Below are 26919 nucleotides of genomic sequence, written 5' to 3'. Positions count from 1 at the left end.
AGGTGTGTATGTATGTTGGTACAGTATAGTATATGTCCAGGTGTGTATGTATGTTGGTACAGTATAGTATGTTGGTATAGTATAGTATGTTGGTACAGTATATGTCCAGGTGTGTATGTATGTTGGTACAGTATAGTATGTTGGTATAGTATAGTATGTTGGTACAGTATATGTCCAGGTGTGTATGTATGTTGGTACAGTATAGTATGTTGGTACAGTATAGTATGTTGGTACAGTATATGTCCAGGTGTGTATGTATGTTGGTACAGTATATGTCCAGGTGTGTATGTATGTTGGTACAGTATATGTCCAGGTGTGTATGTATGTTGGTACAGTATAGTATGTTGGTATAGTATAGTATGTTGGTACAGTATATGTCCAGGTGTGTATGTATGTTGGTACAGTATATGTCCAGGTGTGTATGTATGTTGGTACAGTATAGTATGTTGGTACAGTATATGTCCAGGTGTGTATGTATGTTGGTACAGTATAGTATGTTGGTACAGTATATGTCCAGGTGTGTATGTATGTTGGTACAGTATAGTATGTTGGTACAGTATATGTCCAGGTGTGTATGTATGTTGGTACAGTATAGTATGTTGGTACAGTATATGTCCAGGTGTGTATGTATGTTGGTACAGTATAGTATGTTGGTACAGTATAGTATGTTGGTACAGTATATGTCCAGGTGTGTATGTATGTTGGTACAGTATAGTATGTTGGTACAGTATATGTCCAGGTGTGTATGTATGTTGGTACAGTATAGTATGTTGGTATAGTATAGTATGTTGGTACAGTATATGTCCAGGTGTGTATGTATGTTGGTACAGTATAGTATGTTGGTACAGTATATGTCCAGGTGTGTATGTATGTTGGTACAGTATAGTATATGTCCAGGTGTGTATGTATGTTGGTACAGTATAGTATATGTCCAGGTGTGTATGTATGTTGGTACAGTATAGTATGTTGGTACAGTATATGTCCAGGTGTGTATGTATGTTGGTACAGTATAGTATGTTGGTACAGTATAGTATGTTGGTACAGTATATGTCCAGGTGTGTATGTATGTTGGTACAGTATAGTATGTTGGTACAGTATAGTATGTTGGTACAGTATATGTCCAGGTGTGTATGTATGTTGGTACAGTATAGTATGTTGGTACAGTATAGTATGTTGGTACAGTATAGTATGTTGGTACAGTATATGTCCAGGTGTGTATGTATGTTGGTACAGTATAGTATGTTGGTACAGTATATGTCCAGGTGTGTATGTATGTTGGTACAGTATAGTATGTTGGTACAGTATATGTCCAGGTGTGTATGTATGTTGGTACAGTATAGTATATGTCCAGGCGTGTATGTATGTTGGTACAGTATAGTATGTTGGTATAGTATAGTATGTTGGTACAGTATATGTCCAGGCGTGTATGTATGTTGGTACAGTATAGTATGTTGGTACAGTATATGTCCAGGTGTGTATGTATGTTGGTACAGTATATGTCCAGGTGTGTATGTATGTTGGTACAGTATATGTCCAGGTGTGTATGTATGTTGGTACAGTATAGTATGTTGGTACAGTATATGTCCAGGTGTGTATGTATGTTGGTACAGTATAGTATGTTGGTACAGTATAGTATGTTGGTACAGTATATGTCCAGGTGTGTATGTATGTTGGTACAGTATAGTATGTTGGTACAGTATAGTATGTTGGTACAGTATATGTCCAGGTGTGTATGTATGTTGGTATAGTATATGTCCAGGTGTGTATGTATGTTGATACAGTATATGTCCAGGTGTGTATGTATGTTGATACAGTATATGTCCAGGTGTGTATGTATGTTGATACAGTATATGTCCAGGTGTGTATGTATGTTGATACAGTATATGTCCAGGCGTGTATGTATGTTGGTATAGTATATGTCCAGGTGTGTATGTATGTTGATACAGTATATGTCCAGGTGTGTATGTATGTTGGTATAGTATATGTCCAGGTGTGTATGTATGTTGATACAGTATATGTCCAGGCGTGTATGTGTTTTCATCCCACACAGTCAATGACAAGCTCCCTAGCCTCTTTTTCCCAGCAGAGAGCTGGGTGACACTATCCCTTTCAGGAAGACGGCACATCACCAAGGCTGTGTTTACACAGGCAGCCCAATTCAGAGGTTTTTTTTTGCCACTAATTGGTCTTTTGACAAATCAGATCACATCTTTTGCCAATAATTGGGCAAAAGATCAGTATCGGGCTTCCTGTGTAAACACAGCCCCCAAGTCACTGACCACCTCTACCTCAGGGGCCATGCCAGCCACACAGTTTCCCCCAGACAAATGACTTCACTCCAGGCATAACTCAAGTGTTTTTCTTGTGGGAGCATAGCTGGGCCCTCCTGGGCTTGGCTTAATGGATGGTTCTCATTAAAACCTTAAAACCAAGGCCTTGGGGAAACAGCTAGCTGTGAAAATACCTCCACAAACAAATGACTCAAAACTAAAAACAGACATGTCTGTACGATCATTTATTTGAATGAGTAGAAATTAAAACCAACAATGCTAATGTTGTTTCGATTCAACTGGGCTGTTAAGACCTTTCCAAGTAGTCATGGTGGGTCAGGGGGCTGTGTATGGTAAATGCAGGGGAAACAGAGGTGTGTCATGTTTCAGGGGGCTGTGTATGGGAAACAGGGGTGTGTCATGTTTCAGGGGGCTGTGTATGGGAAAACAGGGGTGTGTCATGTTTTTTTTTAACCTTTATTTAACCAGGCAAGTCAGTTAAGAACATATTCTTATTTTCAATGACGGCCTGGGAACAGTGGGTTAACTGCCTGTTCAGGGGCAGAACGACAGATTTGTACCATGTCAGCTCGGGGGTTTGAACTCGCAACCTTCCGGTTACTAGTCCAACGCTCTAACCACTAGGCTACGCTGCCACCCCGTTTCAGGGGGCTGTGTATGGTAAATACAGGGAAAACAGAGGTGCAGCTCATTGCTGAACAACTCAACTGTTTCCTTTCAGTAGAAACTCACTCAGCCATTCTGACTTAACTAAGCCACAGGTTTCTTGTTGAACAGTTCACTTTACCTGCTCCACATTACAAACTATCAATATTACTTCAATTAGCTAACCTCCTAGCTTCACAATACAAACTATCAATATATCTTCAATTAGCTAACCTCCTAGCTTCACATTACAAACTATCAATATTACTTCAATTAGCTAACCTCCTAGCTTCACATTACAAACTATCAATATTACTTCAATTAGCTAACCTCCTAGCTTCACAATACAAACTATCAATATTACTTCAATTAGCTAACCTCCTAGCTTCACATTACAAACTATCAATATTACTTCAGTTAGCTAACCTCCTAGCTTCACATTACAAACTATCAATATTACTGCAATTAGCTAACCTCCTAGCTTCACATTACAAACTATCAATATTACTTCAATTAGCTAACCTCCTAGCTTCACATTACAAACTATCAATATTACTTCAATTAGCTAACCTCCTAGCTTCACATTACAAACTATCAATATTACTTCAATTAGCTAACCTCCTAGCTTCACTGAACATTAACAACATTAAGTACAAATCCTTCCTTGAAACTGAATCATGATAGTCTACTAATGTCCTCCAATACACAAACAAACTCCTCAAATCTTTCCACCTCTACACCAATAAACAAACACTATTGGACCTGCCCACTCTAAAAACACGGTGTAGGGTGGTGCTGTTCTGTGTTGGAATCCTTCAACATGTTGGAATCACAGAACAAAGTCTATAGGGGTCCTGGGAAAATATATCTCCATCTTCTCTGACACAGTGCCTGTGTGGACTGGAGTATTGGACTGTCATGGGATAACACATCCACCCGTCATCAGCAGACATAAGACTGTTTAGATCTTTGTTCATTCTTCTAAACAAAGAGGGAGAGAGAGAGCAGATTGATTACTAAAATCCTTCCTCTAACAGTTGTGTTTACTTTCCCAAGACTGCTGGAAGGTTCATTCCCATAGTGGGGAGGAAAGATTAGTGTGGCAGGGTAGAGGAGAGATCCAAAGACCTAAGAATTTAAAGCATGAACTGGCGTAACATGACAGAACTGAATCATGTTACTAAACTGTCATAACATAACAATGTTACTAAACTGTCATAACATAACAGACGGTTACTAAACTGTGGTAACATAACAGATCGGTTACTAAACTTTCCGGTTACTAAACTGTCGTAACATCGGATGTTACTAAACTGTTGTAACATAAACGGTTATTAAACTGAAGTAACGTAACAGATCGGTTATTAAACTGTCGTAACATAACAGATCGGTTATTAAACTGTCATAACATAACAGATCGGTTATTAAACTGTCGTAACATAACGGATCGGTTATTAAACGGTAACATAACAGCTCGGTTACTAAACTGTCATAACATGGTGTTACTAAACTGTGTTAACATAAATCTAAACTTCATAACGGTTACTAAATGTTGGAATAACAGAGTTACTAAACTGTCATAACATAACAGTCGGTTACTAAACTGTCATAAGTTATTAAACTGGGTCCTGGGTTACTAAAATCGTAATATCTAAACTGTCGTAACATCGGTTATTAAACTGTCGTAACATAACAGATCGGTTACTAAACTGTGGACTGGGTTACTAAACTGTCATGGGTTACTAAACTGTCGTAACATAACAGATCGGTTACTAAACTGTCGTAACATAACAGATCGGTTTAAACTGATAACAGGGCTTTGTCATAACATTCTTCTAAACAAAGTAACATAACAGATCGGGAGAGTTACTAGAGCAGAGGTTACTAAACTGATAACATAAATCAAATCAAATTCCTCACTAACAGTTAGCAGATGTTTTACTTTGCTTCCCAAGACTGCTGGATTAGGTTAACAATTCCAAAACTACTGTCTTAACAGTGTAGAGGGATAAGGAACATGTACATAAGGATATATGAATGAGTGATGGTACAGAGCAGCATACAGTAGATGGAAGTACAGTATATACATATGAGATGAGTGTGTAGACAAAGTAAACAAAGTGGCATAGTTAAAGTGGCTAGTGATACATGTGTTACATAAGGATGCAGGATGATGTAGAGAGAGTATATACATATGCATATGAGATGAATAATGTAGGGTAAGTAATATTATATAAGGTAGCATTGTTTAAAGTGGCTAGTGAGAATTTACATCATTTCCCATCAATTCCCATTATTAAAATGGCTGGAGTTGGGTCAGTGTCAATGACACAGCCATCAGTGTTAGTGGTGGCTGTTTAAACTGATGGCCTTGAGATAGAAGCTGTTTTTCAGTTCGGTCCCAGCTTTAAACTGTCTGGATGAACATAACAGGCAGTGGTTCGGGTGGTTGATGTCCTAAATCTTTATGGCCTTCCTGTAACAACGGGTGGTGTAGGTGTCCTGGAGGGCAGGTACGGTGATCGTTGTGCAGTCCTCACTACCCTCTGGAGAGCCTTACGGTTGAGGGCGGAGCAGTTGCCGTACCAGGCGGTGATACAGCCCGCCAGGATGCTCTCGATTGTGCATCTGTAAAGTTTGTGAGTGCTTTTGGGGACAAGCCGAATTTCTTCAGCCTCCTGAGGTTGAAAGGCGCTGTCGCCTTCTTAACATAGTGGACAATTCAGTTTGTCTGTGATGTGTTGCCGAGGAACTTAAACTAGCTACCCTCTCCACTACTGTTCCATCGATGTTACTAAACTGTTTCTGAAGTCCACAATCATAACGTTGAGTGTGAGGTTACTGACACCAAACCTCCTCCCTGTAGGCCGTCTCGTCGTTGTTGGTAATCAAGCCTACCACTGTTGTGTCGTCCGCAAACTTGATGATTGAGTTGGAGGCGTGCGTGGCCACGCAGTCGTGGGTGAACAGGGAGTACAGGAGAACGCACCCTTGTGGGGCCCCGTGTTGAGGATCAGCGGGGAGGAGATGTTGTTGCCTACCCTCACCACCTGGGGGCGGCCCGTCAGGAAGTCCAGTACCCAGTTAAGGGCGGGGGTCGAGACCCAGGGTCTCGAGCTTGAACGAGTTACTAAACTGTATAACGATGAACAGCATTCTCACATAATTCCTCTTGTCCAGGTGGGTTAGGGCAGTGTGCAGTGTGGTTGAATTGCAGTCTGTGGACCTATTTAAACTGGAGTGGGTCTAGGGTGTCAGGTAGGGTGGAGGTTATGGTCCTTAAACTCAAAGCACTTCATGATGACGGAAGTGAACGGTAGTCGATCAGTTACCTTAGCTTTCTTGGGAACAGGAACAATGGTGGCCCTCTTGAAGCATGTGGGAACAGCAGACTGGTTAGGGATTAAATATGTCCGTAAACACACCGGCCAGCTGGTCTGCGCATGCTCTGAGGCGCGGCTGGGGATGCCGTCTGGGCCTGCAGCCTTGCGATCGGGGTTAAACGTTTAAATGTCTTACTCACCTCAGCTGCAGTAACAGATCAGTGGCACTGTATTGTTAGTTAAATCTGCCTGGGAGCAAGACATCCTGGTCCGTGACTGGGCTGGATTTCATCTTGATCGTGATTACTTAAATGCCTCTTGTGTCTGAGCCATTGAATTGAGATTCCACGCTGTACTGACGCTTAGCTTGTTTAAAGCCTGCTGCACTGTTTTTATTCAGTCATGTTGCCAGACACCTTGCCCTGATTAAAAGCAGTGGTTCGCGCTTTCAGTTTCACGCGAATGCTGCCATCAATCCACGGTTTCTGGTTAGGGAATGTTTTTATCGTTGCTATGGGAACGACATCTTCGACGCACTTCTAATGAACTGAATCAGCGTATTCGTCAATATTCCCATAACGATCGGTTACTAAACTGTCGTAACATAACAGATCGGTTACTAAACTGAAGTAACGTAACAGATCGGTTATTAAACTGTCGTAACATAACAGATCGGTTATTAAACTGTCGTAACATAACAGATCGGTTATTAAACTGTCGTAACATAACAGATCGGTTATTAAACTGTCATAACATAACAGACTCTCGTAACATACGGTTATTAAACTGTCGTAACATAACAGATCGGTTACTAAACTGTCATAACATAACAGATCGGTTACTAAACTGTCGTAACATAACGGTTACTAAACTGTCATAACATAACAGATCGGTTACTAAACTGTCGTAACATAACGGTTACTAAACTGTCATAACATAACAGATCGGTTACTAAACTGTCATAACATAACAGATCGGTTACTAAACTGTCGTAACATAACGGTTACTAAACTGTTGTAACATAACGGTTACTAAACTGTCGTAACACGGTTACTAAACAGATAACGGTTATTAAACTGTCGTAACATAACAGATCGGTTACTAAACTGTCATAACATAACGGATCGGTTACTAAACTGTCGTAACATAACGGTTACTAAACTGTCATAACATAACAGATCGGTTACTAAACTGTCGTAACATAACAGATCGGTTACTAAACTGTCATAACATAACAGATCGGTTACTAAACTGTCGTAACATAACAGATCGGTTACTAAACTGTCGTAACATAACGGTTACTAAACTGTCGTAACATAACAGATCGGTTATTAAAAGCTCAGTTGGTAGAGCATGGCGCTTTTAACGCCAGGGTAGTGGGTTCGATCCCGGGTTAGAATGTAAACATGACTGTAAGTAACTTTGGATAAAAGCGTCTGCTAAATGGCATATATTATTATAATTATTATTATAAACTGTCATAACATAACAGATCGGTTACTAAACTGTCATAACATAACAGATCGGTTACTAAACTGTCGTAACATAACGGTTATTAAACTGTCATAACATAACAGATCGGTTACTAAACTGTCGTAACATAACGGATCGGTTACTAAACTGTCATAACATAACAGATCGGTTACTAAACTGTCATAACATAACAGATCGGTTACTAAACTGTCGTAACATAACGGTTACTAAACTGTCATAACATAACAGATCGGTTACTAAACAGATCGTAACATAACGGTTACTAAACTGTCATAACATAACAGATCGGTTACTAAACTGTCATAACATAACAGATCGGTTACTAAACTGTTGTAACATAACGGTTACTAAACTGTCGTAACATAACGGTTACTAAACTGTCGTAACATAACGGTTACTAAACTGTCGCAACATAACGGTTATTAAACTGTCGTAACATAACAGATCGGTTACTAAACTGTCATAACATAACAGATCGGTTACTAAACTGTCGTAACATAACGGTTATTAAACTGTCGTAACATAACAGCTCGGTTACTAAACTGTCGTAACGTAACGGTTACTAAACTGTCGTAACATAACAGATCGGTTATTAAACTGTCATAACATAACAGATCGGTTACTAAACTGTCGTAACATAACAGATCGGTTACTAAACTGTCGTAACATAACAGATCGGTTACTAAACTGTCGTAACATAACAGATCGGTTACTAAAACGGTTATTAAACTGTCATAACATAACAGATCGGTTATTAAACTGAAGTAACGTAACAGATCGGTTACTAAACTGTCATAACATAACGGATCGGTTATTAAACTGAAGTAACGTAACAGATCGGTTACTAAACTGTCGTAACATAACGGATCGGTTACTAAACTGTCGTAACATAACAGATCGGTTACTAAACTGTCGTAACATAACGGATCGGTTATTAAACTGAAGTAACGTAACAGATCGGTTATTAAACTGTCGTAACATAACAGATCGGTTATTAAACTGTCGTAACATAACGGATCGGTTACTAAACTGTCATAACATAACAGATCGGTTACTAAACTGTCATAACATAACAGATCGGTTACTAAACTGTCATAACATAACGGTTACTAAACTGTCGTAACATAACAGATCGGTTACTAAACTGTCTTAACATAACGGATCGGTTATTAAACTGTAACGTAACAGATCGGTTACTAAACTGTCGTAACATAACGGATCGGTTACTAAACTGTCATAACATAACAGATCGGTTACTAAACTGTCATAACATAACAGATCGGTTACTAAACTGTCGTAACATAACAGATCGGTTACTAAACTGTCATAACATAACAGATCGGTTACTAAACTGTCATAACATAACATCGGTTACTAAACTGTCGTAACATAACGGTTACTAAACTGTCGTAACATAACAGATCGGTTACTAAACTGTCGTAACATGACAGATCGGTTACTAAACTGTCATAACATAACAGATCGGTTACTAAACTGTAACATAACGGTTACTAAACTGTCGTAACATAACAGATCGGTTACTAAACTGTCGTAACATAACGGTTATAAACGTAAGATAACGGTTACTAAACTGTCGTAACATAACAGATCGGTTACTAAACTGTCATAACATAACAGATCGGTTACTAAACTGTCGTAACATAACAGATCGGTTATTAAACTGTCGTAACATAACAGATCGGTTACTAAACTGTCGTAACATAACAGATCGGTTATTAAACTGTCATAACATAACAGATCGGTTACTAAACTGTCGTAACATAACAGATCGGTTACTAAACTGTCGTAACATAACATCGGTTATTAAACTGTCATAACATAACAGATCGGTTATTAAACATAACGTAACAGATCGGTTACTAAACTGTCGTAACATAACAGATCGGTTATTAAACTGAATAACATAACAGATCGGTTACTAAACTGTCGTAACATAACAGATCGGTTATTAAACTGAATAACGTAACAGATCGGTTACTAAACTGTCGTAACATAACAGATCGGTTATTAAACTGAAGTAACATAACAGATCGGTTACTAAACTGTCATAACATAACAGATCGGTTATTAAACTGTCATAACATAACGGATCGGTTACTAAACTGTCGTAACATAACGGTTACTAAACTGTCATAACATAACAGATCGGTTACTAAACTGTCATAACATAACGGTTACTAAACTGTCGTAACATAACAGATCGGTTACTAAACTGTCGTAACATAACAGATCGGTTACTAAACTGTCATAACATAACAGATCGGTTACTAAACTGTCATAACATAAGATCGGTTACTAAACTGTCGTAACATAACAGATCGGTTACTAAACTGTCGTAACATAACGGTTATTAAACTGTCGTAACATAACAGCTCGGTTACTAAACTGTCGTAACGTAACGGTTACTAAACTGTCGTAACATAACAGATCGGTTATTAAACTGTCATAACATAACAGATCGGTTACTAAACTGTCGTAACATAACAGATCGGTTATTAAACTGTCGTAACATAACGGATCGGTTACTAAACTGTCATAACATAACAGATCGGTTACTAAACTGTCATAACATAACAGATCGGTTATTAAACTGTCATAACATAACAGATCGGTTACTAAACTGTCATAACATAACAGATCGGTTACTAAACTGTCATAACATAACAGATCGGTTACTAAACTGTCGTAACATAACGGATCGGTTATTAAACTGAAGTAACGTAACAGATCGGTTACTAAACTGTCGTAACATAACGGATCGGTTACTAAACTGTCATAACATAACAGATCGGTTACTAAACTGTCATAACATAACGGATCGGTTATTAAACTGTCGTAACATAACAGATCGGTTACTAAACTGTCGTAACATAACAGATCGGTTACTAAACTGTCGTAACATAACAGATCGTTACTAAACTGTCATAACATAACAGATCGGTTACTAAACTGTCATAACATAACAGATCGGTTACTAAACTGTCGTAACATAACGGTTACTAAACTGTCGTAACATAACAGATCGGTTACTAAACTGTCGTAACATGACAGATCGGTTACTAAACTGTCATAACATAACGGATCGGTTACTAAACTGTCGTAACATAACGGTTACTAAACTGTCGTAACATAACAGATCGGTTACTAAACTGTCGTAACATAACGGTTACTAAACTGGTAACATAGTTACTAAACTGTCGTAACATAACGGTTACTAAACTGTCATAACATAACAGATCGGTTACTAAACTGTCGTAACATAACAGATCGGTTATTAAACTGTCGTAACATAACAGATCGGTTACTAAACTGTCGTAACATAACAGATCGGTTATTAAACTGTCATAACATAACAGATCGGTTACTAAACTGTCGTAACATAACAGATCGGTTACTAAACTGTCGTAACATAACAGATCGGTTATTAAACTGTCATAACATAACAGATCGGTTATTAAACTGTTGTAACATAACAGATCGGTTATTAAACTGTCGTAACATAACAGATCGGTTATTGTATAGTTTGAAAATCTTAGTTTATTATGTGTGAGTCAGTGTGAGTGTGTGTGTGTGTGTGCGCGTGTGTCAGTGTGTGTGGTTGCGTGTAGGGTGCTGCTTTACTAGATGCATCAGTACTGTGCGTACAGGGATAGTCCTGTTTGCTCGGTGTTGGCTGTTGCTCATGCGTCTGGTCTTGGTCCGCTCCACCTCATGTCGATGGACCCAGCCTCGCAGCTCATGGTTCAACCTGTCAACCAAATCACAGAGTCAAGTCATTTAGACATTTACACATACGTGTGCACTCCGTAGACGGGAAGAGATCTGGTTGGCTGTCCCCCCCCCCCCTCTGCTTTGCTGTGATAGGTTTCTCCATCTAAAGCCTATAAAGTTGTGTCCTTACTCTGTCTACATCTCAGATTTGGTTTTAATTCAGCCACTGTAGCACTTTGAGATACTAATAATTATAATAATAATAATACAACACTTTAATTTATAAAACTCTCTCTCAAATTAAAGCCAACAATAAGACAATAATTAAAACCCAACTAAACGGATTCAGGATGAAAGCATATCTTTATGACACGTAAAGAAACACTAGGTCTGATTAATTGTTCAGTAAAGCTTGGGAGCCAATTTGCTGCAGTGAATTGAAGAGAGTCCACATGGAGTCCATATGCTGAACCTCCAGAACCGATATGTTCTGAACGCTCGTAAACTGAGCCTTAGATGGTTTCCATCTAACTATTGAAAAAGACCCAGGAAAGATATTAATTCACCTGAATCAGATATGGACACTTCTTTACTAAATCTTGTGGTTTAGATGTCGTTATTTAAAAGGCGTACATAGTCTTATGGCCCAATGTGGAGGAACTAGAGATGGGACTAAGTAGGGTTGCAAAATTCTGGAAACTTTCGTAAAAGTTGCCCCTAGGGCAGAGTGAAACAGAGTGAAACCCTAGGGCAGAGTGTAACCCTAGGGTAGAGTGAAACAGAGTGTAACCCTAGGGCAGAGTGTAACCATAGGGCAGAGTGTAACCCTAGGGCAGAGTGAAACAGAGTGTAACCCTAGGGCAGAGTATAACCCTAGGGCAGAGTGTAACCCTAGGGCAGAGTGTAACCCTAGGGCAGAGTGAAACAGAGTGTAACCCTAGGGCAGAGTGTAACCCTAGGGCAGAGTGTATAACCCTAGGGCAGAGTGTAACCATAGGGCAGAGTGTAACCCTAGGGCAGAGTGAAACAGTGTAACCCTAGGGCAGAGTGTAACCCTAGGGCAGAGTGTAACCATAGGGCAGAGTGTAACCATAGGGCAGTGTAACCCTAGGGCAGAGTGAAACAGAGTGTAACCCTAGGGCAGAGTGAAACAGAGTGTAACCACTAGGGCAGAGTGAAACAGAGTGTAACCCTAGGGCAGAGTGAAACAGAGTGTAACCCTAGGGCAGAGTGAAACAGAGTGTAACCCTAGGGCAGAGTGAAACAGAGTGTAACCCTAGGGCAGAGTGAAACAGAGTGTAACCCTAGGGCAGAGTGAAACAGAGTGTAACCCTAGGGCAGAGTGAAACAGAGTGTAACCCTAGGGCAGAGTGTAAACAGAGTGTAACCCTAGGGCAGAGTGAAACAGAGTGTAACCCTAGGGCAGAGTGAAACCCAGAGTGTAACCCTAGGGCAGAGTGAAACAGAGTGTAACCCTAGGGCAGAGTGAAACAGAGTGTAACCCTAGGGCAGAGTGAAACAGCGTGTAACCCTAGGGCAGAGTGTAACCCTAGGGCAGAGTGAAACAGCGTGTAACCCTAGGGCAGAGTGAAACCAGTGTAACCCTAGGGCAGAGTGAAACAGAGTGTAACCCTAGGGCAGAGTGAAACAGAGTGTAACCCTAGGGCAGAGTGAAACAGAGTGTAACCCTAGGGCAGAGTGAAACAGAGTGTAACCTAGGGCAGAGTGAAACAGAGTGTAACCCTAGGGCAGGGCAGAGTGTAACCCTAGGGCAGAGTGTAACCCTAGGGCAGAGTGAAACAGAGTGTAACCCTAGGGCAGAGTGGAACAGTGTAACCCTAGGGCAGAGTGTAACCCTAGGGCAGAGTGTAACCCTAAACAGAGTGTGTAACCCTAGGGCAGAGTGTAACCCTAGGGCAGAGTGAAACAGAGTGTAACCCTAGGGCAGAGTGAAACAGAGTGTAACCCTAGGGCAGAGTGAAACAGAGTGTAACCCTAGGGCAGAGTGTAACCCTAGGGCAGAGTGAAACAGAGTGTAACCCTAGGGCAGAGTGAAACAGAGTGTAACCCTAGGGCAGAGTGAAACAGAGTGTAACCCTAGGGAAGAGTGTAAAGGGCAGAGTGTAACCCTAGGGCAGAGAGTGAAACCCTAGGGCAGAGTGTAACCCTAGGGCAGAGTGTATAACCATAGGACAGAGTATAACCCTAGGGCAGAGTGTAACCATAGGGCAGAGTGTAACCCTAGGGCAGAGTGAAACAGAGTGTAACCTAGGGCAGAGTGTAACCCTAGGGCAGAGTGTAACCTAGGGCAGAGTGTAACCAACAGAGTGTAACCCTAGGGCAGAGTGAAACAGAGTGTAACCCTAGGGCAGAGTGTAACCCTAGGGCAGAGTGTAACACTAGGGCAGAGTGTAACCCTAGGGCAGAGTGAGTGTAACCCTAGGGCAGAGTGTAACCCTAGGGCAGAGTGAAACAGAGTGTAACCCTAGAGCAGAGTGAAACAGAGTGTAACCCTAGGGCAGAGTGAAACAGAGTGTAACCCTAGGGCAGAGTGAAACAGAGTGTAACCCTAGGGCAGAGTGAAACAGAGTGTAACCCTAGGGCAGAGTGAAACAGCATGTAACCCTAGGGCAGAGTGTAACCCTAGGGCAGAGTGTAACCCTAGGGCAGAGTGTAACCCTAGGGCAGAGGTGAAACAGTGTGTAACCCTAGGGCAGAGTGTAACCCTAGGGCAGAGTGTAACCCTAGGGCAGAGTGTAACCCTAGGGCAGAGTGAAACAGAGTGTAACCCTAGGGCAGAGTGAGCGTGTAACAGAGTGTAACCATAGGGCAGAGTGAAACAGCGTGTAACCCTAGGGCAGAGTGAAACAGAGGGTAACCCTAGGGCAGAGTGAAACAGAGTGTAACCCTAGGGCAGAGTGAAACAGAGTGTAACCCTAGGGCAGAGGGCAGAGTGTAACCCTAGTGGGCAGAGTGTAACCCTAGGGCAGAGTGAAACAGAGTGTAACCCTAGGGCAGAGTGAAACAGAGTGTAACCCTAGGGCAGAGTGAAACAGAGTGTAACCCTAGGGGAGCAGAGTGTAACCCTAGGGCAGAGTGGAACAGTGTAACCCTAGGGCAGAGTGTAACCCTAGGGCAGAGTGTAACCCTAGGGCAGAGTGAAACAGTGTGTAACCCTAGGGCAGAGTGTAACCCTAGGGCAGAGTGTAACCCTAGGGCAGAGTGAAACAGAGTGTAACCCTAGGGCAGGGCAGAGTGTAACCCTAGGGCAGAGTGTAACCCTAGGGAAACAGAGTGTAACCCTAGGGCAGAGTGAAACAGCATGTAGAACTGACCTGAGGCATTTGGTCCTGTTGACAGGCGGTAACCCTAGGGAGTGAGGAGGTAACCCGAAGAACAGAGGATCCTTCTTCACCCACCAGAGTGAAACAGCGTGTAACCCTAGGGCAAAGTGTAACCAGACAGACAAACAGAGTGTAACCCTAGGGAGACAGACAGAGTGTAAGGGAGAACAATGAGAGAAAAGTTCAGATTTAGTTTAACCTTTAGGGCAGAGTGAAAAGAGTGTAACCCTATTCTTGGATAACAGGTGAGAGTGTAACCCTGGGCAGAGTGAAACAGACTGAACCAAGATGGCACTGCCTCTGAGTGTAACCAAGGCAGAGTGAAACAGAGTGTAACCCTGAGACTACCCAGAGTAGTGTAACCATAGGGCAGAGTCCAAGTGTAACCCTCAACTCTTCAACATGGAGTGTAATCCTATGTTAAATGATATCTGCATGTACAGTATGTAACCCGAGGGCTGTGAAACAGCGTGTAACCTAGGGCAGAGTGAAACCGAGTGTAACCCTAGGGCAGAGTGTAACCCTAGGGCAGAGTGAAACAGAGTGTAACCCTAGGGCAGAGTGAAACAGAGTGTAACCATAGGGCAGAGTGAAACAGAGTGTAACCCTAGGGCAGAGTGCGTGTAACCCTGACAGAGCTGGCGGTGGAGTGTAACCCTGAGGGCAGAGCTGGAGTGTAGGGCGTGCGCATGTAACCCTGACAGAGTGTAACCCTAGGGCGTGCGTGTAACGTCTGGCAGAGCTGGCGGTGTGTGTAACGTTAGGGCGTCTGAAACAGAGTGTAACCCTAGGGCAGAGTGCGTTAACCCTAGGGCGTCTGACAGAGCTGTAACCGGTAGGGCGTGTAACCATAGGGCAGTCTGACAGAGCTGTAACCCTAGGGGAGTGAAACAGAGTGTAACCCTAGGGTCTGACAGAGTGTAACGGTAGGGCGTGAGTGTAACCCTAGGGCAGAGTGAAACAGAGTGTAACCCTAGGGCAGAGTGTAACCCTAGGGCAGAGTGTAACCCTACGTCTGACAGAGTGTAACCTAGGGCAGAGTGAAACAGAGTGTAACCCTAGGACAGAGCTGTAACCCTAGGGCAGAGTGAAACAGCGTGTAACCCTGACAGAGCTGTAACGGTGGGCGTGTGAAACAGAGTGAAGACTTTAGGGAAGTGCTGATCTGTTCCATCCACAGTCTGTCACAGGCTGGGGAATAACCCAGGGGATACCTAGGGGATCAGGTGTAACCCTAACAGAACTCTGAGATGAGCCCTGCTGACACCGAGCTCTAGGGCACAGAGAAAAGACGAGAGTGTAAAAGGGCAAAGTCGAGTGTAACCCTAGGGAGAGTTGAAACAGAGGGTAACCCTAAATAATGAAAATGGAACTAGGGCAGAGTGAACTCACAGAATACAGAGGGTAACCCTAGGGCAGAGTAAACAACCAAGATAAAGTGAAACCTACATAACCCCAGGGGAGTGGAGGGAGAGTGAGGGCAGAGGATGGAGAGTGACAGAGTGGAGGGGCAGGAGGGATAGGGCAGAGTGACAGAGTGGAGGGGAGTGTAAGAGGGCAGGGATGGAGAGAGAGAGGGAGAACTGGGGAGGCAGGGATGTTGACAGGCGGAGGGAGGGGGAGGCAGGATGGAGAGACAGAGGATCCTTCTTCACCACCATCAGGCCAGCTAAGACAGACAGATGACTTTGGAGAAGTAGTTGAGACAGACAGAGAGGGAGTCAATGAAGGAAGGTTTTAGTTGGTGGTAAAAAGAAACTATTCTTGGATACTTGAGATTCCCCACTGTGAGGTCAGTGACTGGAACTCTAATGGCAAAGCTCTGCCTACCAAAGACTAATCCCATGCAGCTAGCTAATGTCCAAAAAAACTTCAAAATGGCATTAATCCCAGATTAAATGATAATTCTATGAGAATTCCTGCTGTGACTCAGTGCAGTCAGTGGTTAGGAACTGATGTTTTAAATCTCCACCTGGCAGGTGGGTGCCCGTTTACGTCTGACAGAGCTGGCGGTGGGCGTGTGCGTTACGTCTGACAGAACTCGGTGGGCCACGTCCCCAGAGCTGGCGGTGGGCGTCTTTCTGTCCAATCCATCTTAGCTAACGTCACAGAGCTGGCGGTGGCGTGTGGATCCAGTTTCTGACAGTCTGGTCTGGGCGTGCGTTTACGTCAGACAGAAGCTGGCAAACAGCGTTTTACGTCTGACAGAAGCTGGCGGCAGGGCAGAACACGTCTGACAGAGCTGGCGGCAGGCAGTGTGTTTACGTCTGACAGAGCTGGCACGGAGGCCTTATAACTCCAAGCCTGGCGGTGAGGGGCGCAGAGCAGGGGTACATATTAGCTATTAACTACATATTAACTTTAACTGATCTATTAACTACATATTAACTATTAACTACTGGGGATTAACTACATACAGAACTATTAACTACTATTAACTACATATGAACTCTTAACTAATATTAACTACATATTAACTATTAACTACTATTAACTACATAGCCTAACTAATTAAACTATTAACTACATATAAACACTAACAGAATATTAACAAGATATTAACTATTAACTACTATTAACTACAGGCTGGGATGGAGAACTATTAACTACTATTAACTACATAGGGAGGGGGAACTATTAACTACTATTAACTACAGGGATTAACTATTAACTAGGCTATTAATGGACATATTAACTATTAACTACTATTAACTACAGATGAACTATTAACTAGTTGTCCCATATTAACTATTAACTACTATTAACTACAGATGAACTATTAACTACATATTAACTATTAACTATCTATTAACTACATATGAACTATTAACTACATATTAACTATTAACTACTATTAACTACATATGAACTATTAACTACTATTAACTACATATGAACTATTAACTACAGTCAGTGGTAAGGATTAACTGACTATTAACTACATATTAACTATTAACTACATATGAACTATTAACTACATATTAACTGTCCATCCATCTTAACTACGTAACTATTAACTACTATTAACTACATATGAACTATTAACTACATATTAACTATTAACTACTATTAACTACATATTAACTATTAACTACTATTAACTACATATGAACTATTAACTACATATTAACTATTAACTACTATTAACTACATATTAACTATTAACTACTATTAACTACATATGAACTATTAACTACTATTAACTACATATGAACTATTTTCAAAAAGAGGGCTAGCGGGGGAGGCACGACCAACCTCATGTCATCAGAGCGTGACGTATGCTGAACGAGAGACCTTGGTTTATTATTGTAAAGTTGTGACAGTGTTTTCTCGTAAAGTTTGGTTTATGTACTTTTTGATTTTGGATCGCGCGATGCGGCTAGCCTCAGTTACTGTGAGCACTCCTACAGTGGGGAGAACAAGTATTTGATACACTGCCGATTTTGAAGGTTTTCCTACTTACAAAGCATGTAGAGGTCTGTAATTTTTTATCGTAGGTACATTTCAACTGTGAGAGACGGAATCTAAAACAAAAATCCAGAAAATCACATTCTATGATTTGTATGTAATTAATTTGCATTTTATTGCATGCAATAAGTATTTGATCACCTACCAAACAGTAAGAATTCCGGCTCTCACAGACCTGTTAGTTTTTCTTCAACTATTATTTAACACTGTATCTGTCCCTGCAAGACAAAAACAGTCTGAAGTTGTTTGCTGTACTACTAGCCTAGCTATTCAGCTAGCTACTAGCCTAGCTATTCAGCTAGCTACTAACCTAGATATTCAGCTAGATATTAGCCTAGCTATTCAGCTAGATATTAGCCTAGCTATTCAGCTAGCTACTAGCCTAGCTATTCAGCTAGCTACTAACCTAGATATTCAGCTAGATATTAGCCTAGCTATTCAGCTAGCTACTAGCCTAGCTATTCAGCTAGCTACTAGCCTAGCTATTCAGCTAGCTACTAACCTAGATATTCAGCTAGATATTAGCCTAGCTATTCAGCTAGCAGGGGTTTCCACAAACAGCTTGAACACGGATAGCCCTTGTGGACCACGGAGGTAGCGTCTCATGCTAATTGTGGCTGTATTCCCTGGAGCCTGTTGTTGTTTCCCTGCAACCGGACCTGGCTGGAACTGCGCGGTATAGCTACCAACTTTAGCCGACTCTGCTACCACACCACCAAAAACTGCAGAGTAAAATATTTCTCTAGCGCAGGTGAAAGATCTTTTAAAAACCAACAAAAATTACTCTACAAGGAGTTGTTACAACAGCAGGAGAATAGCTTTAAGAGCTTTGTTCAGATATTGGTGGATACAACAAGTAAAATAATGTACGATCAGACCAGAGGTCCAGGACATGAAAAAACGGGCTACACTAGTTCATTTAGCAGACAAGATTTAAAGCGGTTTAATGTGCTTCTTGCCTTATTGCACTGCACGCAAGCTGGGCATCGTTCACCAGTAATAATATATCATTCACAAGTGATAGGCTAATATTGACACCCATGAGACAATCCCTGATTTAATCTTGTCTTTACATACAGCTGAAGTCAGAAGTTTACATACACTTAGGATGGAGTCATTTAAACTTGTTTTTTAACCACTCCACACACTTCTTGTTAACAAACTATAGTTTTGGCAAGTCGGTTAGGACATCTACTTCGTATTCAATCAATCCCTATACCAGTCTGCTGTTCCCACATGCTTCAAGAGGGCCACCATTGTTCCTGTTCCCAAGAAAGCTAAGGTAACTGAGCTAAACGACTACCGCCCCGTAGCACTCACTTCCGTCATCATGAAGTGCTTTGAGAGACTAGTCAAGGACCATATCACCTCCACCCTACCGGACACCCTAGACCCACTCCAATTTGCTTACCGCCCAAATAGGTCCACAGACGATGCAATCTCAACCACACTGCACACTGCCCTAACCCACCTGGACAAGAGGAATACCTATGTGAGAATGCTGTTCATCGACTACAGCTCGGCATTCAACACCATAGTACCCTCCAAGCTCGTCATCAAGCTCGAGACCCTGGGTCTCGACCCCGCCCTGTGCAACTGGGTACTGGACTTCCTGACGGGCCGCCCCCAGGTGGTGAGGGTAGGCAACAACATCTCCTCCCCGCTGATCCTCAACACTGGGGCCCCACAAGGGTGCGTTCTGAGCCCTCTCCTGTACTCCCTGTTCACCCACGACTGCGTGGCCACGCACGCCTCCAACTCAATCATCAAGTTTGCGGACGACACAACAGTGGTAGGCTTGATTACCAACAACGACGAGACGGCCTACAGGGAGGAGGTGAGGGCCCTCGGAGTGTGGTGTCAGGAAAATAACCTCACACTCAACGTCAACAAAACTAAGGAGATGATTGTGGACTTCAGGAAACAGCAGAGGGAACACCCTCCTATCCACATCGATGGAACAGTAGTGGAGAGGGTAGCAAGTTTTAAGTTCCTCGGCATACACATCACAGACAAACTGAATTGGTCCACACACACAGACAGCATCGTGAAGAAGGCGCAGCAGCGCCTCTTCAACTTCAGGAGGCTGAAGAAATTTGGCTTGTCACCAAAAGCACTCACAAACTTCTACAGATGCACAATCGAGAGCATCCTGGCGGGCTGTATCACCGCCTGGTACGGCAACTGCTCCGCCCTCAACCGTAAGGCTCTCCAGAGGGTAGTGAGGTCTGCACAACGCATCACCGGGGGCAAACTACCTGCCCTCCAGGACACCTACACCACCCGATGTTACAGGAAGGCTATAAAGATCATCAAAGACATCAACCACCCGAGCCACTGCCTGTTCACCCCGCTATCATCCAGAAGGCGAGGTCAGTACAGGTGCATCAAAGCTGGGACCGAGAGACTGAAAAACAGCTTCTATCTCAAGGCCATCAGACTGTTAAACAGCCACCACTAACATTGAGTGGCTGCTGCCAACACACTGACCCAACTCCAGCCACTTTAATAATGGGAATTGATGGGAAATGATGTAAATATATCACTAGCCACTTTAAACAATGTACCTTATATAATGTTACTTACCCTACATTATTCATCTCATATGCATACGTATATACTGTACTCTATATCATCGACTGCATCCTTATGTAATACATGTATCACTAGCCACTTTAACTATGCCACTTTGTTTACATATGTATATACTGTACTCGATACCACCTACTGTATCTTGCCTATGCTGCTCTGTACCATCACTCATTCATATATCCTTATGTACATATTCTTTATCCCCTTACACCGTGTATAAGACAGTAGTTTTGGAATTGTTAGTTAGATTACTTGTTGGTTATTACTGCATTGTCGGAACTAGAAGCACAAGCATTTCGCTACACTCGCATTAACATCTGCTAACCATGTGTATGTGACAAATAAAATTTGATTTGATTTGGTGCATGACACAAGTAATTCTTCCAACAATTGTTTACAGACAGATTATTTCACTTATAATTCACTGTATCACAATTCCAGTGGGTCAGAAGCTTACATACACTAAGTTTTTAAACATTTTTTACCCCCCTTTCTCCCCAATTTCGTGGTATCCAATTGTTTTAGTAGCTACTATCTTGTGTTATCGCTACAACTCCCGTACAGGCTCGGGAGAGACGAAGGTCGAAAGCCATGCGTCCTCCGAAACACAACCCAACCAAGCCGCACGGCTTCTTAACGCAACGCGCATCCAACCCAGAAGCCAGCCGCACCAATGTGTCGGAGGAAACACCGTGCACCTGGCAACCTTGGTTAGCGTGCACTGAGCCCGCCACAGGAGTCGCTGGTGCGCGATGAGATGAGGATATCCTCCCGGCCAAACCCTCTCTAACCCGGAAGGCTTGTGGAAGGCTACCCGAAATGTTTGACCCAAGTTAAACAATTTAAAGGCAATGCTACCAAATACTAATTGAGTGTATGTAAACTTCTGACCCACTGGGAATGTGATGAAAGAAATAAAAGCTGAAATAAATATTTATCTCTAGTATTATTCTGATATTTTACATTCTTAAAACAAAGTGGTGATCTTAACTGACCTAAGACTGGGAATTTTTTCTCAGGAATTGTGAAAAACTAAGTGGAAATGTATTTGGCTAAGGTGTATGTAAACTTTCGAATTCAACTGTATACTAAATAATATATGTGTGAAATTTGTTTTGATTTAGAATGGATCATTATCATGCACCGGTCTCAAAACAGGGGCATCAAATACACAGCGAAGAGACAACGCTTTTCCCAGTGGTTCATTGTCTTGCCAGCCAGGTAGGCTATACTTCTGTTGTAAAGACAAGCAATGTGCTTAAGATTAGGAAAAATAAGAAATACATATTTGTATTTATGTATTCTATTTTTTATTTTATTTAACTAGGCAAGTCAGTTAAGAACAAATTATTATTTACAATGATGGCCTGGGAACAGTGGGTTGACGGCCTTGCTCAGGGGCAGAACGACAGATTTTTACCTTGTCATATCAGGGATTTGCTCTTACCACTAGGCTACCTGCCCAACGCTCTAACCACTAGGCTACCTGCCCAACGCTCTAACCACTAGGCTACCTGCCCAACGCTCTAACCACTAGGCTACCTGCCCAACGCTCTAACCACTAGGGTACCTGCCCAACGCTCTAACCACTAGGCTACCTGCCCAACGCTCTAACCACTAGGCTACCTGCCCAACGCTCTAACCACTAGGCTACCTGCCCAACGCTCTAACCACTAGGCTACCTGCCCAACGCTCTAACCACTAGGCTACCTGCCCAACGCTCTAACCACTAGGCTACCTGCCCAACGCTCTAACCACTAGGCTACCTGCCCAACGCTCTAACCACTAGGCTACCTGCCCAACGCTCTAACCACTAGGCTACCTGCCCAACGCTCTAACCACGAGGCTACCTGCCCAACGCTCTAACCACGAGGCTACCTGCCCCTCCTAACCACTAGGCTACCTGCCCATCGCTCTAACCACGAGGCTACCTGCCCATCGCTCTAACCACGAGGCTACCTGCCCAACGCTCTAACCACTAGGCTACCTGCCCATCGCTCTAACCACGAGGCTACCTGCCCATCGCTCTAACCACGAGGCTACCTGCCCAGCGCTCTAACCACGAGGCTACCTGCCCATCGCTCTAACCACGAGGCTACCTGCCCATCGCTCTAACCACGAGGCTGCCTGCCCAACGCTCTAACCACTGCCAAAATAAATATAGTAAGCCTAGCCTATCAAAGCTGATGGGATTCTCCTCTTTTTATTAGAGGCCATCACTCTGCTTTCTCACGCAATTGCATAGCCTATAGAAATGTTGTGCAACATGAGCTCAAGTGTTTGATTAGATTTTCGAAAACATTTGTATTGATGTCTGAGTGATTAGAGGGACAATAGAGTGCTGAGGACCAGGCAGTTAGCAGGTTTGGTAGGCTACTAATAACCATCAGCAGCATCAGAGCTTGGAGAAGCCTACAGTGACTAAACGGTCACGTGGAATGTGACTGCACTCCGTGCTTGTGACCTCCGGTGTGGCAGTAACACAGTCATATAACAGCCCTAGACATGCTCTGTCAACTGTGGGACCTTATACAGACAGGTGTGCCTTTCCAAATCATGTCCAATCAATTGAATTTACCACAGGTGGACCAATTAAGTTGTAGAAACATTTCAAGGATGATCAATGGAAACAGGATGCACCGGAACTCAATTTCGAGTCTTGTAGCAAAGGATCTGAATAGTTTTGTAAATAAAGCATTTCTGTTTTACATTTTTTTTTTTATAAATTTGCAAACATTTCTAAAAACCTGTTTTGGCTTTGTCAAAACAGGTGTAGAATGACGAGGACAATTTATTTAATCCATTTTAGAATAATGGTGAAGGGGTCTGAAAAAGTGAAGGGGTCTGAAATACTTTCCAAATGCACTGATTATTACATTTGTGTAGTTCAGTCCTCAAGCTGTTCTTGTCTATCAATGTTCTGTATTATGTTCTGTGTGGACCAGGAAGTGTAGCTGCTGCTTCAGCAACAGCTAATGGCAAAGAACACAAAAAACCTGCCGACACATCAAAGCCGCATGTTATTGAAGTAATTTACAAATGAGGCCCAAGGACCGGTGTCACGTTTCCCAAAAATATCGATAACCCCTCCGTACAACAAACCCTAACTAGTAAATGCACTGCCTCCTATCCCCCAAACCCAACCCAGCCTCTTCCTCTACCCCCCCTCTCCAGTCCAGGTCAAGCCAACCCAGTCTCTACCTCTCCAGTCCAGGTCAAGCCAACCCAGTCTCTACCTCTCCATTCCAGGTCAACCCAACCCAGTCTCTACCTCTCCAGTCCAGGTCAAGCCAACCCAGTCTCTACCTCTCCAGTCCAGGTCAACCCAACCCAGTCTCTACCTCTCCAGTCCAGGTCAACCCAACCCAGTCTCTACCTCTCCAGTCCAGGTCAACCCAACCCAGTCTCTACCTCTCCAGTCCAGGTCAACCCAACCCAGTCTCTACCTCTCCAGTCCAGGTCAACCCAACCCAGTCTCTACCTCTCCATTCCAGGTCAACACAACCCAGTCTCTACCTCTCCAGTCCAGGTCAACCCAACCCAGTCTCTACCTCTCCAGTCCAGGTCAACCCAACCCAGTCTCTACCTCTCCAGCCCAGGTCAACACAACCCAGTCTCTACCTCTCCAGTCCAGGTCAACACAACCCAGTCTCTACCTCTCCAGCCCAGGTCAACACAACCCAGTCTCTACCTCTCCAGTCCAGGTCAACCCAACCCAGTCTCTACCTCTCCAGCCCAGGTCAACACAACCCAGTCTCTACCTCTCCAGCCCAGGTCAACACAACCCAGTCTCTACCTCTCCAGCCCAGGTCAACACAACCCAGTCTCTACCTCTCCAGTCCAGGTCAACACAACCCAGTCTCTACCTCTCCAGCCCAGGTCAACACAACCCAGTCTCTACCTCTCCAGCCCAGGTCAACACAACCCAGTCTCTACCTCTCCAGTCCAGGTCAACACAGCCCAATCTCTACCTCTCCAGTCCAGACCCACCGTGGTCATCTTACAGTGGAACATGGAGTCTGATCTGTTCTAAGACAGTGTTTTTAAACATGGGATCAGCAAATATACAGAATTAGTGTCAGGTAACCAACAATCTCAGAGACAAGACAACAACGTCCCACGTTCTGGCCCTGGTCCACGGAACTGAGATGGAAAAACAGTCTAAGGCACTGCATCTTAGTGTTGAGACGTCACTTCAGCCTGGGGTTCGATCCCCAGTGTCATTACCGGCCGTGACCGGGAGTCTCATAGGACGGCGCACAATTGGCCCAGCGTCGTTCGGGTTAGGGGAGGGTTTGGTGGGGGGGCTTTACTTGGCTCATCGCGCTCTAGCGACTCCTTGTGGTGGGCCGGGCGCCTGCAGGCTCACTTCAGTTGTCAGTTGAATGGTGTTTCCTCCGACACATTTGTGCAGCTGGCTTCCGGGTTAAGTGAGCGGGTGCTCAGAATATCCTGACCTGGACAACACTGACGTACACTGCCGTGTGTGTGTGTGTGTGTGTGTGTGTGTGTGTGTGTGTGTGTGTGTGTGTGTGTGTGTGTGTGTGTGTGTGTGTGTGTGTGTGTGTGTGTGTGTGTGTGTGTGTGTGTGTGTGTGTGTGTGTGTGTGTGTGTGTGTGCGCAGTATAAACATAGTTAAAGTGCAGAGCGAAGGGGAGGCAGGTTTATGACATGCAGCACGCCCGCCACAGCCAGGTCTGTGGTGATACTGAGTTAGGTCATTACCTGTGGGTCGGAGGGGTGGTCCGGAGGGATTCGGGGCCCACCGGGGTGTCTGTCTCTTGGGAGAAGCCCAGCAGATGTCTGCCGCTGTGCATGGAGCCAGCCTGAAGTTTAGAGCCACGGCCACCTTCAAACAAACTGAAGCAGGACGGGACAGGATGGGGGAAGGGGAGAGGAGGGTAGAAGAGAGATGGAGAGAGAGAAAGACATGATCAAAAACCCCTGAGTAAAGAAGACTGAAATCAATGAGCCTAACATCCAGTGGCCCAAAGACATTCAGTCTTAAAAGCAACAGCAGAATCTCAACTCTGACCTCCATGCGTCTCATCATTTCATGCCATCTGGCCCCATATGGTGGCTATTTTACATTCCAATGGACGGCCCCAAGTGTTCCTCTAAAGACTCAAGAGTCACATTCAAAACAGGGCGGCAGGGTAGCCTAGTGGTTAGAGCGTTGGACTAGTAACCGGATGGTTGCAAGTTAAAATCCCCGAGCTGACGAGGTACAAATCTGTCTTTCTGCCCCTGAACAGGCAGTTAACCCACTGTTCCTGAAAATAAGAATTTGTTCTTAACTGACTTGCCTAGTTAAATAAAGGTAAAAAAAAACACAATATGTTCTCTCAGTCTGCTACTGAAACAGCAAATTCCTAGTTGGAGTTCAAGGGGCATGATGTGTGCATGCGCTTATGAAGTGTTGGTGTAACTGTTTGGGAAACACAGGCTACGGTAGAATGAGAGAGACTCACCTCATCGGTCCCACAGAGACACACCTCAGTCCCACAGAAACTCACCTCATTGGTCCCACAGAGACACACCTCAGTCCCACAGAAACTCACCTCATTGGTCCCACAGAGACACACCTCAGTCCCACAGAAACTCACCTCATTGGTCCCACATTGAGCATGAGGAACACCAGCACAACCATGAGACAAATGGCCCTCCTCTTAGGAGCACTGGTCTTCAGAACCGTGTTCTACAGGAACAGGAAATGCATCATCACGTTATATCACAGGAAACGCATCATCACGTTATATCACAGGAAACGCATCATCACGTTATATCATCACGTTATATCACAGGAAACATCATCACGTTATATCACAGGAAACGCATCATCACGTTATATATATCATCACGTTATATCACAGCAAACGCATCATCACGTTATATCACAGGAAACGGATCATCAGGTTATATCACAGCAAACGCATCATCACGTAATATCACAGGAAACGCATCATCACGTTATATCACAGGAAACGCATCATTACATCACACATCCACTCCCAGCCTGGCCCAGAAAAC

At 43.4% G+C, this 26919-nt stretch overlaps 1 protein-coding gene across 1 annotated transcript in view; it reads right to left on the bottom strand.

The window, feature by feature from the left end:
- Positions 1-26919, bottom strand: part of atf6 (activating transcription factor 6) — a 133868-nt gene that overhangs the window by 55764 nt on the left and 51185 nt on the right. The window contains exons 9-13 of the mRNA XM_046299824.1: positions 26496-26587; positions 25615-25749; positions 16044-16102; positions 14821-14854; positions 11420-11522 (exon numbers count right to left, since the gene is read on the bottom strand). Of these exons, the coding sequence (XP_046155780.1) occupies positions 11420-11522; positions 14821-14854; positions 16044-16102; positions 25615-25749; positions 26496-26587 (423 nt within the window). The remainder of the gene's footprint in view (positions 1-11419; positions 11523-14820; positions 14855-16043; positions 16103-25614; positions 25750-26495; positions 26588-26919) is intronic.

This window comes from Oncorhynchus gorbuscha, linkage group LG15 (genome assembly GCF_021184085.1).
Source record: "Oncorhynchus gorbuscha isolate QuinsamMale2020 ecotype Even-year linkage group LG15, OgorEven_v1.0, whole genome shotgun sequence".
NCBI lineage: Eukaryota > Metazoa > Chordata > Actinopteri > Salmoniformes > Salmonidae > Oncorhynchus > Oncorhynchus gorbuscha.
Note: the sequence above shows the minus strand (reverse complement) of the source record. Positions and strands in the feature narration are given on the sequence as shown.